Source organism: Trichomycterus rosablanca, chromosome 11 (genome assembly GCF_030014385.1).
Source record: "Trichomycterus rosablanca isolate fTriRos1 chromosome 11, fTriRos1.hap1, whole genome shotgun sequence".
NCBI classification, from domain to species: Eukaryota; Metazoa; Chordata; class Actinopteri; order Siluriformes; family Trichomycteridae; genus Trichomycterus; species Trichomycterus rosablanca.
This window is the reverse complement of record NC_085998.1, coordinates 26,370,395-26,388,206: the sequence shown is the minus strand read 5'-3', so window position 1 is coordinate 26,388,206 and position 17,812 is coordinate 26,370,395. Positions and strand designations below refer to the sequence as shown.

At 39.5% G+C, this 17,812-nt stretch overlaps 1 protein-coding gene across 1 annotated transcript in view; it reads left to right on the top strand.

Annotated features, from left to right (window-relative positions):
* ranbp10 (RAN binding protein 10) overlaps positions 1-17,812 on the top strand; it is a 72,259-nt gene that overhangs the window by 28,703 nt on the left and 25,744 nt on the right. The window contains exons 2-7 of the mRNA XM_063004113.1: positions 2,092-2,203; positions 4,906-4,958; positions 15,270-15,437; positions 15,568-15,590; positions 16,423-16,607; positions 17,688-17,800. Of these exons, the coding sequence (XP_062860183.1) occupies positions 2,092-2,203; positions 4,906-4,958; positions 15,270-15,437; positions 15,568-15,590; positions 16,423-16,607; positions 17,688-17,800 (654 nt within the window). The remainder of the gene's footprint in view (positions 1-2,091; positions 2,204-4,905; positions 4,959-15,269; positions 15,438-15,567; positions 15,591-16,422; positions 16,608-17,687; positions 17,801-17,812) is intronic.

Below are 17,812 nucleotides of genomic sequence, written 5' to 3'. Positions count from 1 at the left end.
TGTTGCAGGTCTGAAATGCAGGAATGGATGTTTATTAATAAATGAAATGAAGTTGAGCAGATAAAACATGAAATACAGTGTATCACAAAAGTGAGTACACCCCTCACATTTCTGCAGATATTTAAGTATATCTTTTCATGGGACAACACTGACAAAATGACACTTTGACACAATGAAAAGTAGTCTGTGTGCAGCTTATATAACAGTGTACATTTATTCTTCCCTCAAAATAACTCAATATACAGCCATTAATGTCTAAACCACCGGCAACAAAAGTGAGTACACCCCTTAGTGAAAGTTCCTGAAGTGTCAATATTTTGTGTGGCCACCATTATTTCCCAGAACTGCCTTAACTCTCCTGGGCATGGAGTTTACCAGAGCTTCACAGGTTGCCACTGGAATGCTTTTCCACTCCTCCATGACGACATCACGGAGCTGGCGGATATTCGAGACTTTGCGCTCCTCCACCTTCCGCTTGAGGATGCCCCAAAGATGTTCTATTGGGTTTAGGTCTGGAGACATGCTTGGCCAGTCCATCACCTTTACCCTCAGCCTCTTCAATAAAGCAGTGGTCGTCTTAGAGGTGTGTTTGGGGTCATTATCATGCTGGAACACTGCCCTGCGACCCAGTTTCCGGAGGGAGGGGATCATGCTCTGCTTCAGTATTTCACAGTACATATTGGAGTTCATGTGTCCCTCAATGAAATGTAACTCCCCAACACCTGCTGCACTCATGCAGCCCCAGACCATGGCATTCCCACCACCATGCTTGACTGTAGGCATGACACACTTATCTTTGTACTCCTCACCTGATTGCCGCCACACATGCTTGAGACCATCTGAACCAAACAAATTAATCTTGGTCTCATCAGACCATAGGACATGGTTCCAGTAATCCATGTCCTTTGTTGACATGTCTTCAGCAAACTGTTTGCAGGCTTTCTTGTGTAGAGACTTCAGAAGAGGCTTCCTTCTGGGGTGACAGCCATGCAGACCAATTTGATGTAGTGTGCGGCGTATGGTCTGAGCACTGACAGGCTGACCCCCCACCTTTTCAATCTCTGCAGCAATGCTGACAGCACTCCTGCGCCTATCTTTCAAAGACAGCAGTTGGATGTGATGCTGAGCACGTGCACTCAGCTTCTTTGGACGACCAACGCGAGGTCTGTTCTGAGTGGACCCTGCTCTTTTAAAACGCTGGATGATCTTGGCCACTGTGCTGCAGCTCAGTTTCAGGGTGTTGGCAATCTTCTTGTAGCCTTGGCCATCTTCATGTAGCGCAACAATTCGTCTTTTAAGATCCTCAGAGAGTTCTTTGCCATGAGGTGCCATGTTGGAACTTTCAGTGACCAGTATGAGAGAGTGTGAGAGCTGTACTACTAAATTGAACACACCTGCTCCCTATGCACACCTGAGACCTAGTAACACTAACAAATCACATGACATTTTGGAGGGAAAATGACAAGCAGTGCTCAATTTGGACATTTAGGGGTGTAGTTTCTTAGGGGTGTACTCACTTTTGTTGCCGGTGGTTTAGACATTAATGGCTGTATATTGAGTTATTTTGAGGGAAGAATAAATTTACACTGTTATATAAGCTGCACACAGACTACTTTTCATTGTGTCAAAGTGTCATTTTGTCAGTGTTGTCCCATGAAAAGATATACTTAAATATCTGCAGAAATGTGAGGGGTGTACTCACTTTTGTGATACACTGTATATCAGGTTCATCCTGTCTGCAATCAAATAAAAGTCAAAGTAAATGTAAGAAACTCTGTTTTTATTTTATTTGCATTTTCCATGCTGTCCCAACTTTTTCTGATTTGGGGTTGTATTTTGTAGTAGCTGTTATTGCAAAATAAAGCATTGTATGCTATTTTTGAATGCAAGTCACATTCCAGAAATGGCTGTGCTACCAGATAAAAACACAAAATTCCACTGAACAGTATCTGCACTGTCCATGACAAATGTTGTTTCAGCATTCCAAGAGACATCCCACAATTTGAGAAAGGCAGTCAGCTTTGATTTTTTTTTGTTTTGTTGTTGAAGTAATTACTTTGTGACTCATTGAAGATTTTTTGCACTTTCCAGGACACGGCAAGAACCACAAAGATGCAGCATCTGTCCGAGCTACCCACCCGATCCCAGCGGCTTGTGGCATCTACTACTTTGAGGTGAAAATAGTCAGCAAAGGCAGGGATGGGTAAGTATGCTAAGGCTGCAGTTGTTCAATATAGTCTTTGTAGAGGGACTAACGTGTCAAAATGAACAGGAACGTTGGAATGCTACAGGAATGTTTAAGGACACTTTGGGTAACAATTCTATATTAGATGTTATTTTAGGGTTTATCTATAGGTCAGTGGTTGAAATATAATGAGATAAGTATGTATTGCTTAATGTGACTATATTAAATACCAAATTTGTTATTTTTTCTAGTTTTACATTCTAAAGAATCCCATTATACTGAAGGAAAAGTAATCATTTAGCAGATGTAATGATATTACTAAGCAATATAGCAACAGTAATCATCAGTACAAACTGTAATCCACACAAGTACATACAAACACCATTTATGGGAAAAGTTGGGATATTCTAAATGCAATAAAAACAACGTATGATTTGTTTATTTTTGTGAAACTTCACTGAACTGACAAATTTTGAATTTAATACCTTCTACACACTTAAAAAAGCTAAGACATATCCATTTTTACTACTGTGTTACTAACCCTGCCCTGTTAATTATACGTTTCATTACTGTTGCACTTCTGTAAATTAATTTTTGCTCATATTTGCTTGATACAGGACTTCAGCAGTTTAACATTCCATGGTTGTCGTTGGTTGATTATCCTCTGCGTCATGCACCATTCATTTTTAATAGAAGACTGATTGGGACTGCAGTCAGGCCAGTCAAGCACATGCACTCTGAGAAGCCATGCTGTTGTAGTCACATGCTGTTGTAGTGACCTTAAAGTGTCATTGCTAGTAATGAAGTGTCAAAGCTGCACCTTCATTCAGACATTATAGTCTGTGCCCAGGTGGCGCAGCAGGATATTCCGCTAGCACACCAGCGCCGAGATTCTGAACTCCTTGGTTTGAAACTTGATGTTGCCACCGGTTGGCTGGGTGCCATTTGGCAGGCATGATTAATTGAGCAATTAACATAATTATTGTAAACAAAGTCAGTGACTAGCAAGTAATTACAGCTAAATATGCTAATCAAGATGTAGCCAGTATTTCAGCAACAGCAACTTATTTAATAAAATGCGAGGCCTAGGCGTGTACATTTAAGAATGACTCCTCTGTCGTGTGCTGGGCATGCATGCTAAGGTCACCAGATCTCTCAGTGGTCAGTCTGTGCCTAATTGAAATAACAACTGGCAACTGTTTAAGAAAAGTTTTATGTTTTTCTTGTTGGTCTGTTCATGTTCATGCAATTCTATATTCTGGAATGTTTCTGGGCTGTTTTTAATCCTAGTAGCCTTGTAAACTGTGTCAGAATACATGGCAGCATGGACTCCATGAGACCCCTGGAAAATTACCAGGAGAGTTTAAATAAAAATCTGTCTTCCTTTGATGAAGCTGTAACTGGGTTGAGGTTAAATCTTCCATCAGGAAGAAAAGCTTCCCCAAGAGAATACATAGGTGTCTGAGAAATCTTTATATAGAGGATTGGGATCAGATTCTTTGCTCTTGAATTGACAGTGCGTGCATGTTTAGAGCAGCGATGGCATTTGTTCCTTCTCTGCATCTGAAAGATTTAAAGAGATCTCCACTAGGGGGGCAAGGACAGCACCCAACCTTCTCAGTAACGTCAGGAAAAGTTTAGTACTTAGTCTTTATTTTGAGATACAAATCTTTATGCGTCATGGCATGGAGATGCATTACTATGCAGAAAAGCTCTTAGGTTTTCTATAGCCTTGAACATGTGTTTAAAAGCAACACATTTTGCGTATGCGTGACATCCACAACATTTAAGTGAAAAATGATTTAAAAGTACATCATTTTTGTCAGCTTATTAAGACTTAATCCCGACCTTTCAAGAAAAGGCTCAGTGCTATTTTGTTCATGCACCCCCCTTAACCCCCTCCAATCTAGTCATTTCCTATTCTTGATTGTGATACCGCTGCCGCTTGCACAACACTCAATCTGCGGGTGCTTCTTATCTTCTGCCAGTGTTGGGTTTCCACACTGAGCCGTATCGTGTACGGAAAGCCACACTAAGCTCTATGTGACTCCCACCCCCACTTGTGCAGGCACCCGGATGAGTCATCGCATATTACAGAGGTAGCATGAACAGACTACGTACAACCTTCCCTCCCTCAAATACAGCCAGTCGTGTTTGTGTGGACGCCTGGCCAGATGGTGGCTCTGCTGAAAATTGAACTTTTGAGTTCAAACACTTTATAGTGGTGTGCTAGTGTGTTATATCGCTGCACCACCCAAACGCCATGTTTGGGTTTTTACCAGCTACTGTAATCCTGGCCTTTCAAAAAAGGGTCAGTGCTGTAAACAAAATACTAAAATGTGTAATTTATGGCTTTTTATTCTGGAGCTGACTGTGGGTCTGTATAGTGCATTGGGGTAATGTAACATTTATTGCTACGACATAAAAGTTTAACTGATTAAAAATTATGTGATTTGAAGAGTACTGAAATGTTCACTAACAGGTAGCTAAGCTATGTAAAGAAATCTGCTTACTGTCCCATAGTGGTCTCATTATTGGACCACTTAAGAGCATGTTGATGAGATGGTTATCTGATTATTCTGGACAGCTTAATTGCAACATTTAGTCTGTATTGTTGTTTGGTGCTGCAGTTTGTTTATGTGACATTGTAGGTTTGTTATTCATTAGATTTATACCTGGTTACTCAACATTGTCTCTTTGTCTTTCTCTATTTTCTACAGGTACATGGGAATTGGACTGTCTGCCCAGGGGGTCAACATGAACAGACTGCCAGGTAAGTCATTAATGGAGGTGTGTGTGTATGTGTGGGAGATGGTAGATGAAGGACTGTGCTTTTGGTGGGGTCGCTTGGGTAAACATGACTCCTGATATGTGGTGAACAGGTGGACTGGAGTTTGGACTGAGTAATTAAAAAGCTTTGTATGTTTGTGTGTCGTCCTGATTTCTTATAATTATTGTTTAGCATCAGCTGCATAATCTATCTATATCCTGGTCATTTATGTAATAGCACAACTAATTTTAGATCAGACATTTTTTCCCAAGATTTTCTCCCTTTATTCCCCAATCCAGTAATTTTCAGTTCCTGAATGTGAATCAGCTGCTGCTTGCACAAACTCCAATCTGATCGAGGAGAGCCGGATCACCACATGCCCTCTCCGACATGTGTCTAATCTGTGGCCGCTTCTGATTACCTGCCATTGTTAAGTTCGCACACAGAGCTGTATCGTGCTACCTCCCACCTCGCACAGGCACCCAGACCAGTCCTGGAAATTGCATATTACAGAGGCAGCAGTAAGAGACCCTGTCCAACCTTCTCTTTCTCAAACATAGCCAATTGTGTTAGTGTGGACACCCGGCCAGGTGTCAGGTGGCTCTGCAGAGGTTTGAACTGGTGTGCTGGCATGTTAGACTGCTGCGCCACCCAAGCACCCCTAGATCAGACCTTTTACAGAATTTCCAGTGTCATGTTTTTAATGTTTTGCAAATTTGTACATTCTCAAACTTGGCTCTGGGCGGTATAGGCTCCATAGCGCTTTTAGCGGCGAACAATATTATATGATTTGCTGCCTATTGAAGCTTACAGTTGTTGTATTAACTATGCTACGGTATGGCGTAGGGTTGGGCGGTATGACGGTATTACGGTATACCGCGGTATTTAAAAATGGTGACGATATTAAAAAATAGTGACGGTATTTTTTAAAGGTGAAGCACCAAATTTCTGCTTCAGGTTTACCTTGAAAACTGAGACTTTAGGACATGCGCGCATCCACAGTAAGGGAGGGGTGGGAGTGGTAGGCGGTTGGAGCTCGCTGATTGGCTGTGGGGTGCTCACTGGTGTAAGGTGATAACACAGAGAGACGAGTGAAAAGCCACACTGGCTAGCGTTAGCTGTGAGCTAACAAGCAGAAACTGGAAAACGGCTCGTCTTTTAATTTTTCAAAATCAACATTTTTTATCAGTTCAACTGGAAATTAACACAAGGGCGTGCATGCGCGGACATGTACTTATTTACTAAATATATCTTCAGTGTAAATCGAGCACAAGTGTTGAGAAAAAGGAGCAAACAGTAATAATAACGTTACGCCCAATTTGCTGTTCTGACTCTTGTCTGCCATAGATTTTCCTGCCTATGTAAGAACTATTTTTTCCTAAATAAAAGCGCTATATTAAGAAAACAGGAATGTCTCACCTGTCGTGTAATGTGAATTATAAAATATATTGTCTGGCCCTTTAAGAATGTTAAGTGCACTATAGGGCGTAGGGAGCGAGTGTGTAGGGAATAGATCGGATTTGTACCGTTTCTGTGCTCGAGTTGTTTTGCACTGAGCTTGTGTAACATTTAAAGTAGTGTTCTCATTAACCACTCAAATGTTTGGACTTTGAATTATTTTAACATTATTTTACATCACCGTCATCGCAACATGAACATTTACATTCATATTTTTTGTTACGGTATAGAACTTAATTCTGGATTACAGGCATAACTAATCGTACACGTTCATACACTTTTAAGAAATATCTGTAACTATAAACTAAGCAGTTATTTTTTGAAATATATTTAAGTGTTTAGCCTGCTATTATTCTGTTTTGTGTGGGCAGAGAGAGATTACAATGCCAAAATGTTGTGTTAATGTTTGTGTTAAAGTGTAATTGATACACATGCATTTATACTTATGCGTATGAATTTATTTCCTGAAGACGGTATGACGGTATGAAAATCGGCAATACCGCCCAACCCTAGTATGGCGGTATATCAAAAATCTATATGTAATCCATCCATACCGTACAAGGAATCAACATCCGAATGTATACCGAATGTACCATCATACCACCCAGCACTACTCAAACTAAATGTAAACAATGAACACAAGCGAAATTTTCATCCATCATTGTATTCCGAAAAGAAAAATGTGTTTATACACCAACTGACTTCTGAACCTCATGTTTTTAATAATGCTCTTTGGACTAATAAGTCGAATAAGATGGTGTGTGGATGCTTTACTGCGTCAGGGCCTGGGTGACTTACCATAATTGCCAGATCCAGTGAATTCTGCTCTCTTTTCTCACTCACTCCTGTGACAAAATTTAACAGTGTGCTTGTAAACTCTTTAATTCAATTGGATAAAATGCACTCTCGCTTACAAAATAATAATAGACTTAATTTGTTTAATCAAAACATTGATTAATACAGTACAGATTTACAATACAAACTAATCTCTGGTTTAGCAACATTTCCAAAGGTCAGGTGTTTGGGGATATGAGGTGGTGCAATGTTTCAGTGCGCTCGGCCTGCACTGCTGAGGTCTTGAGCTCAAGTTTGAATGCCAGGTGGAATTTGACCTGGCCGGGCATCTGAACATAAAGGGTTTCATTGCCACTGTACATTTGCGCCCATCTGGTGTCTGATTTAGGTTTGCAGCAGTGATGGACGATTTGCTGAGTGCTTATCATGACTCTCTGTGAGACTACTCCACCATTCTGGGTCAGAGGGGGCGAGTGATAGTATCAGCTCTCCTTGACTAACACTGGGGGTGGTGCTAGCCGCAAGAATTGGCAGAGGATATGGGAATTGGCTACAATCAGATTGGGAGAAAAATGTTAATAAAAATGTAAGGTGTTTTAAGATTAAAGACTCAAGGTCTAAACTGGCTCTTGCTCAGGTAAAAATGAGTGTACAGATGCATGAACCTCAGAGACAGAAAGCAAAATCATTGAAAGAAATTTTCACATGAAAAGAAAACTGAGGAATTTCTGCACATCCTCCTAGAATTATACAAGTTGTAAAGATTACACTAGGAGCTCAATGGTTGTTGCTAAAGAAGGTAAAAACAAGCACAAGGTGTATAGCAAAGCTCTGACAATTCAAACAAAGTTCTTGGAATTTTATAGCAAGAAATCACGTTTCACGTGCTTGTGAAAACTTCTGCTACCGGCATCCGAACGAAGCCGGTTTTAGTTTGTTTTGTAATTCAGCGCATAAACATTTTATTCATCCAGAATTAAAACCGCTTTCTGTCCGCACGAAGCGCGTTTGTGTTTGTTTGTTTTTGTAGTTCAGCGCTTAAACACCTTTGTTTTTGTGGGGAGTTAAAACCGTTTTCTGTTCGCAGGAAGCGCGTTCTGTTTATTTATTTTGTACACCAGCGCATAAACACCGTTTTCCTTTAGAATTACAGCCGTTTTATCCGAACGAAGCGTGTTTGTGTTTGTTTGTTTTTGTAGTTCAGCGCTTAAACACCTTTGTTTTTGTGGGGAGTTAAAACCGTTTTCTGTCTGTAGGAACCGCGTTCTGTTTATTTATTTTGTACACCAGCGCATAAACACCGTTTTCCTTTAGAATTACAGCCGTTTTATCCGAACGAAGCGCGTTTGTGTTGTTTGGTTGTTGGTTTTTATATTCCAGCTCATCATCGCCTGTTTCGTCCGGAATTAAAGCCGTTTTTCTGTGCTTACCAGCAGAAGCGCCGGTGAAACCAACATAAACATCAACTTCAACTCATCCTCTAAAGCTAAGTACCTTTCTTTGTTATAATGGCCCCTGCAGGAGCTTTATATCCCTGTTCCGAGTGCAACATGTTCAGTTATTCCTTCTCCGTGTTTAGTGATAACTTTATATGTGATAAGTGCAGATTAGTTGTTAGTCTGACGGAGAAGATCTCAGTGTTAGAAGGGCGCATTCGGGCGTTAGAACAGACTACTACTAGTGAGTGTTTAGATACAGCTGTAGCAGTCCCGAATGCCAGCAGTTCAGGTGTAGAACCCCAGACTCCGGCATTAGAGTCCTCACAGCGGGGCGACTGGGTGACGTCTCGGCGACATAGTCGTAGGGCAAAGCACCGACCATCTCATTTGCACGTGTCCAACAGGTTTTCCCCACTCAGTGAGCCACCCGCTGAGAAGCCTGTTAATGTAAGTGCTCTGGTTATAGGAGATTCTCAGCTCCGACACGTGCGTATTGCAACCCCCATAGAGACACCAGCAACCATAGTCACTTGTATTCCGGGGGCCAGGGCGCCTGACATCAGAGCAAATCTGAAAGTGCCGGCTAATGCTAATCGTAGATTTTCGAAGATTGTTATCCACGTCGGCACTAATGATGTTCGTTTACGGCAGTCTGAGGTTACTAAGAGTAATGTTAAAGAGGTGTGTGAGTTAGCTAGGTCGATGTCTGAGGCAGTAGTGTGCTCTGGCCCCTTACCGATTCGACCCAGTGGCGAAACCTACAGCAGGTTGTTGTCGCTGAACCGCTGGATGTCTAAATGGTGCTCAGAAAACTGCATTGATTTTGTAGATAACTGGTCCACCTTTGAGGGAAGGCCTGGTCTTTTGAAGCGGGATGGTGTCCACCCCACGTGGGAGGGTGCTGCTCGCATTTCTTGCAGCATAGGTGACAGGCTTTACCACCGCGTTAGTGTAGCGGCAGATAGTGTTAAATGACTATCCAGAGCCAAGACCAGGCAGCAGACAAACAGGCCTAACCAACTGTCTGCGAGTCGCCATCGGACATCACCTGGAATCCTTAGGTCACAAACCATTGAGACTGTGTCTGTTTACCGTGGCAGGTGTAAGCCAAACAAAATAAAAAAGTATGTCATAATAACTTAATTAAAATGAATCTAAATGAGCATCATGAAAACCATAGTAAGGCTAAACTAAAGTTAGGACTTCTAAACATCAGGTCACTTGCATGCAAAACAGTAATTATAAATGAAATAATTTAGCGGTCGTGGTGGAGGAATAGCCACAATTTATGATAAAGACTTTTATGATAAAGGTCTTACTGTAAAATCATCTCCCCTAACAAACTCGTTTGAAGTTCTTATCTCTGACATAACCAATAAATGTTCATCGGATAAAACTAGTATGTTTAAGCTGGTTACTGTTTATCGACCTCCTGGTCCTTACTCAGAATTTCTTAACGAATTTGCCGATTTTCTTTCTAAATTAGTCTTATCAACTAAAAAAGCTTTAATTGTTGGTGACTTTAATATTCATTATGAGGATAAGTGTAATCCACTCAAAATTGCGTTTGATTCTATTTTAGAATCTCTAGGCTTTACCCAAAATGTAACAGGACCCACTCACTGCTGTAAACATACCTTAGATTTAATACTTACTTATGGTATAAACATAGACAACCTGGAAATTGTACCACAGAATGACTTAATTTCTGATCACTCCCTGCTAATTTATGAAGTGTCCCTGTCCAATAATATACAGCAACCACATCGTTTTAAATGTAAGCGCACTATTACATCTGCAACTGCAGCAGTGTTCATAAACTGCCTACCAGAATTACCAAATATACCAGCATCAGAGCCTAAAGAACTAGATCAGGCAACTCAACACCTAGAGACCGTACTGCGCACAACCTTAGATAACGTAGCCCCACTCAAAACTAAACTGATTAGGGAGAAAAAACTTGCTCCTTGGTACAATGACCACACATGCGCACTTAAACAAGCAGCACGGAAATTAGAACGCAAGTGGCGTCACACTACACTGGCGGTGTATAAGATTGCTTGGAAAGATGCTCTAACTGAGTATAAACATGCACTTATAAAAGCTAAATCTTTATATTATTCGTCCCTAATAGAGAAAAATAAAAAATCCTAAATTGTTTAAAAGTGCCGTTATTAAATCCCTGATTAAAAAACCTAATCTTGATCCACATGTTTTATCTAATTATAGGCCAATTTCAAACCTTCCTTTTGTCTCTAAAATATTAGAAAAAGTCGTTTCCAAACAATTATGTTCTTATTTGAATGAAAATTGTATTCATGAAAAATTTCAATCAGGATTTAGACCCAACCATAGTACCGAAACCGCATTAATTAGAGTAGTTAACGAGTTGTTAATGTCTTCTGATTATGGATGTGTCTCTTTTCTTGTTCTATTAGATCTTAGCGCAGCATTTGATCCGGTCGATCATAACATTTTACTGGAGAGGCTAGAAAATACCGTAGGTGTTAAAGGACTCGCACTCTCTTGGTTTCAATCATATCTGACTGACCGCTCGCAATTTGTTTATGTAAATAATAAATGCTTGGAAACTACAAAAGTAAAGTGTGGTGTTCCACAGGGGTCGGTACTGGGACCACTATTATTTACACTCTATATGCTTCCACTAGGTGAAATTATTCATAAACATGGCATAAAATTTCACTGCTATGCAGATGACACACAGCTGTATATATCAGCCAAACCAAATGATACTGACACAATCAGTAAGATAGAAGATTGTGTAAACGACATAAAAAACTGGATGTCGTGTAATTTTCTTTTCCTTAATTCAGATAAAACTGAGGTTTTACTTGTTGACTCTAAAGCTGTAAGAGACAAGTTGTCTAACCTGGTGCTAAACCTAAACACTTTCTCTGTTACTCCCAGCCCAGATGTAAAAAACTTGGGTGTCACACTAGATTCAGATCTTTCCTTTGATACACACATTAATAATATTACTAGAGTTGCTTTCTATCATTTGCGTAATATCTCTAAAATAAGAAATATACTATCTGTTAATGACGCCGAAAAACTGATCCATGCATTTATAACTTCTCGGTTAGATTATTGTAATACTCTTCTAACTGGATGCTCTGGTAGATCCATAAACAAACTCCATTTAGTTCAAAATGCAGCAGCTCGAGTGCTAACTAGAACTAAAAAAAAATTTCATATTAGTCCTGTTCTATTATCTCTACACTGGCTGCCAGTTAAATTCCGCATTGATTACAAAATACTTTTACTAACCTATAAAGTGCTACATGGTCTGGCTGCACAGTATCTGAGTGAACTTATTAATCACTACAGCCCAGCGCGTCCACTTCGTTCACAAGATGCAGGGTTACTTATAGTTCCTAAAATTAAAAAGACCACAGCTGGTGGAAGAGCATTTTCTTACAAAGCTCCACAACTTTGGAATAATCTTCCTGCCTCTATTCGGGATTCGGACACAGTCTCAATGTTTAAGTCTAGACTGAAAACATATTTATTTTCTCAGGCTTTTGATAAGTATAGACAAAGGTGCAGAGCTTGGGGGTTCTTGTCATAGAAACTTGTGGTGATCAGGGATGTTGGGTTGCTGTCGTTCTGCCTCTCTTGTCCGATCACTCCGGTTTGGGTAGGAGAGGTGGGCGCTGATGTCCTGTGAAAGCCTTCATGACCTTGTTACCTGCTCGCTCTCCCTTTTAGTTATGCTGTAATAATTAGGGCTGCCGGAGTCTAAAACTCTCTGTAAAACTGTTTTACTCAACTAGCATTGTACATTATTAACTACATTCTTTGTTGTTTTACTCCAAAGGCATTCTGATGGAAACCTGTTTACCCGCCGAGGTTAAGGATTAAAGTCGAGACTGCCGTGACAACTATGCTGCTCCTGCCGGATGTGACGGGTCTGGAGTAATTGCACCAAGAATGACAAGAACTCACTACAGACTTTATTGAAGACTAGAGCGAATAACAACTCTATTATTATTTATTTATCTATTTATTACCAGTTATAACTTTTAGATCATTTAATTCTGTTTGTATGCTTTGTGTAAATCGTGTATTTATTTAAAGTATCCTCCAGACCACCCAAGAAGGATGGGCCCTGCTGAGTCTGGTTCCTCTCAAGGTTTCTTCCTGTAATTTTCAGGGAGTTTTTCCTTGCCACAGTCGCCCTCGGCTTGCTCAACAGGGGTTTTTGTATCTGTTGGTCCTGGATTTTGTAAAGTTGCTTTGAGACAATGTCTATTGTAAAAAGCGCTATATAAATAAAGTTGACTTGACTTGACTTTCATGTTCTTTTAACTTTGGTCAAACTAGCCCTATTTATATGAGCACAAAAAAACACCAAGAAAAAAGAACATGCCACCAGGTTTAATGACCTTGAAACGTTCCACACCACCAATTTATAAATCATATTTGCTGTGTGCATATTTTTGACTCGACATGCAGACCAAACACCTTTCTAACAAGAGTATGGAAACATTTAATGTCAACTGTGCATGAAAGATAAAAATAATCTCTGCAAGTATGTCTGGCTTCACTTGTAACATGCTTGCTGTTACCATGAAAATGCTTCTAGTGAATTTCCTGATTCATCTCTTTTGATTTCTATCGTACTGTTTGTTTCTGGTTTGGTATGAGACCCCACCCTTTCCGTGGCATCTCTCAACTATCTAAGTCTTTTTTTGTCTAGGTATTTCCTCTTAATATTAAAACTGCCTGAACATCTTCATCAAACCTCTGACCCTGTCCACAAAACACCTCACCAGAAAGCATCAGGGAAAACGCTTTAAAATGTCCAGCCAAAGCCTGAGTAGACAGGCAGAGACGAAAATCTTCCATTATCTGTTTTTTCCTTAGTGGATATTATAATAACCCACGGAGGACTCTGAAAGCTCTTAGTTAGTGACCTGGATGCTAAAAATTCATTTGGAATATATGCCACATTTTTCTTAAGGGACGTTTGTGTGCCAGTCCTGTCTAATGCTTTGTTCTGTATGGGTGGCATGACTAGGATTTATTAGAATGATTTGGATGAATTTGATAGGATTTAGTGTAATTAAACAATGTTTTCTATTTTAAGCGAGTGTCGAAAAGGAAACAGTGAAATTGGTTTATGAGAGTGCTGCTTCTGCAACATATTCCCTCCAATTTTCTCCCAATCTAGTCGTATCTAATTACCTGGTCATAATTAATCTTTACTATTGCAGACGTCCACTCCTGACAAAGGAGAGTTGCAACCGTCGCATGCCCCTCTAACATATGTGCTGTACCGATCCATCTTTTCACTTGTGTGAGACGAGTTCATATGGGAATCTGTTTTGTGCACATAGTCACGCACCAATCTCTATTATCCCCTGTCTCTGTGCAGGCACCATCGATCAGCCAGCAGAGGTCGTAATTGCATCAGTTTTAAGGAACGTTCTCATGAGTTCAAGATTTTCTTGTGTGCTAGCGTGTTTTACTGCTGTGCACCTGTACGTTGCTATTGTTAATACTTCTGTTATTTTGGGGGTTTGCTAAACATACTGAATGAGAAAAGACAATATGGAGCCAATATATATTATTTATTGGATAAAAATTGTTACAGTTTCAGTCTTGGCCCACCTGGCCTTACTGGCAGCTAAAATCCGCTATTTATTAAACAACAGCCAATCACACATAGCTCAGTCAAAGTTATTAGTATGATAGTTAATTGATATTAAAATTTAATTTTTTTGTGACAGGCCTGAAATCAAATTGTTTTAGTAATTGTGACTGCAAAATTTGTGTCTCTACCTTTTCTCCCACGTTTTTCTATAGGTCTTTTTAGCATCGCTCTTTAAATTTGTTGAATTAGTCAGTTCCTGGAAACTACTCTCACTACCATCAAATCTGATTCCTGGCATAAACATGTTACATTTGGATTCAGGGAGATCTGACCATTTCTGAGTTTTATGCTTTATTAAATGGCTGAAATAGTGTGAACTTACATGTCAAGATTTTACAGGTTTAAAATCCATATCATCTTACCCTTCTAGATTGTTTTCCAAGCTCTAGCTGTATTTTACCAGCTGGTCCATGAGCGAATAAAATAATACAAAAAATCAAGATCAAGTTGCTTTTTGATTGGCTGTATTTGTCCAGGGCATTTGACAAGGGGCTTTAGGATCTCTTGCTTTATCCCATGCTGTTTTCCAGGCTGGTTAATATTCTGCTGTATTTGCCCAATTTGAATTTCAAGCTGGGTCAGGATCATCTGCTTTAACTAGTCTGTTTTACAAGCTGGTTAATGATCAGCTTCAGTTGCCCAAACAAAATTTCAAGCTGGATCAGGATTAGTTGTTTTTGCCCTGACAAGCTGTTTTAGTACCAGTTCCTTTTATTTGATTTGGTTTACAAAGTGGTTGAGGATCAGCTGCTTTACACAGCTTTTTCTTTTTCAAACTAGATGCGGTTTAGATACTTATACATACAGAATGGTTTATTTAGAGCTGGATTATTTTCTTTTCCTGACTGTTTTACAAGGTGGTTCAATGTCAGTTTTTTCATCTATTCATCTAAGTCTGTTTATTTTTCAAAGTCCTAATTATTACTTTTCTTTGTTTTTTTTTAGGCTGGGACAAGCACTCCTATGGATACCATGGTGACGATGGGCACTCCTTTTGCTCCTCAGGGACAGGCCAACCGTACGGGCCAACCTTCACGACTGGTGACGTGATTGGCTGCTGCGTGAACCTCATCAACAACACATGCTTTTACACCAAAAATGGACACAGCTTAGGTAATGAAGAAAAACCTTACCCTTCCTGTTTGTACATGAGTCATAGCAAATACATTGACATTTTTTACTAAACCAGGTAAACTTGAAAAGCTTTATGACAACTTATTATGTCTATTTTTCTCTCTTTTAGGTGTGGCATTTACAGACCTCCCAGTAAGTGAACCTTTGACGTAGTAATTCTAAATCAAATACACACATACCAACGCAGTTATTTTCATGCTGCCATGACTTGGTATGTTTCTGTTGTTCAGGTTTAAAAGGGGGTGATGTGTTTGCCTGGACTTTGCTCAGTTTATTTGTAAAAATGAAATGCCTTAGCTAATGATTTATGTGTTGCAGGTGTCATTTGTTGTGACTCAGTAGCTAAAGCAAAAAAGTGGAATGATTAAGAAGCAAACAATACCTACCTGTAGCATTATTCAGATGTGTCAGATGTGTTTAGTTTTAAATTTGAAATTGGGGTATTTTCTTGTTTATAGATGCTTCCCTCTGATTTTATTTACAGCTAAAACAAAGTTTTTCTTGCTTTTCTTCTTAGTAAATTACAGACCACATTACTTGTTCTGTTCCAACATACTGGTCTGATAATTTTAGTTCTGTGTGGAAAGACACTTCTGTGATTTGGCCACTAAGCCTTTGCTTCAGAAGCATTCATCATTTAATGATTTAGGAAATTTCTCTTCTCTTTCTTGTCAGATTTATAGTCACTTATCAATGTCATGTATCATTGCATTATCTGGATAAAACACAGTTAGTTAATAAAAGCATCTGCAAAATGCCAAAAATGTAAATGTTCAGGTTCAGCCTGCCAGTAACTCACCCTTTCCATGCATTCATTTAATTGGTCTGGAGTTTTGCAATAGAGAAATTCTGTAGAAATTTGATTACATACGTCACCCTGTAAAACTAATCCTATCTGACTTTGGCTCTCCTTCTTACTGGTTAGGCTTTTTAAATACCTGTTTTTATTTTTATGTCTCTCCAGCCCAACCTATATCCAACAGTAGGGTTGCAGACTCCTGGAGAGATCGTAGATGCCAACTTTGGCCAGCATCCGTTTGTGTTTGACATTGAGGACTACATGAGTGAATGGAGGGCAAAGATCCATGGGATGATTGCTCGATTTCCCATTGGAGAGAGGCTTGGAGAGTGGCAGACAGTGCTACAGAAGTTAGAAATCTTCTTTTATATTACATAGACACTCACAACATGTCTTCATACAGAAAACACACTTATCGTTGTACCCCCTTTGTAATAAATAGGTTTAGTGAGGTTCAGTGGTGCTATCATCTGGCCGGGCCTGTACACATAAATGATTGCCTGTGTCTGAGGGGGATGATGGCTTAAGGCCTGCAATGGATTGACACCCTGTCCATGGTATTCCTGCATTGCCATTGTTTTCCGGTGGAATCTGATCTGCCGCTACTCTGATCTTGATAAAGCAGTTGATGAAAATTAAATGAAAAATGAAAGAATCGAATAATAATGATACAGTTGCTTGAAACATTGCTGCTTTAAAGACCTGTAACCTGTAAAAATAAACTAATTTTCTGAATATAATATAATATTTTTAAATCCACTCTACTGTATTCACTAAATATAGCAGCTTTTCAGACTCAACAGTACATGTGATCTGGTTGTATTTTCCCTTTTGAAATATAGGATGGAACTGTTAATACAGGGGATTTAAAATAAATTTACACCTATAATTTACGTTTACATGTCGTCTGTGCCATCAGGGTCTCGTATGGTAATGTCCCATCTATCCAGTTTAGGTAGAACTGAACCATTATTAAAACCAGTATCCTCATTACTATAAGCATCTTAATTAAATTATTAATATAATTATTTTAGTTGGGTGGAACAGTGGCACAACAGGTAGTGTTGGTTCCTGTCAGTGTTGAGTTAGTAATATTTGTGAAAGGGTGTCCTTGGGGGTACTTAGGTTATACAAAAACATACCAGTAGGTGAATTTACTACTCTAATGCTCACTGGTGTGCATTCAGAATATGCTTTGCGTCTGTAAAAACTGTACTGGGGATAGAAAAAAAAGTAGCTAAAGATTAATAAATGAGTTATTAATAAATGAATTATTAATTCTTAAGCCATTTATTAGTCCCACCACATCTAGACTGTTACAAGTACAATGGGGGACACGCCAGTTATATGACAGATAACCTTTAGGGTTTTTTATGCTGCCATTTCTATATTGCACATTGCACATTTCTGTTCTATGCTGTTTTCTTCAGTATGGTATCCAGCTACCTGGTGCATCATGGGTACTGTGCCACTGCCATGGCATTTTCTCGCGCCACAGAGACCATGATCCAGGAAGACCAGACCTCTATAAAGAACAGACAGAGTGAGAACTAAC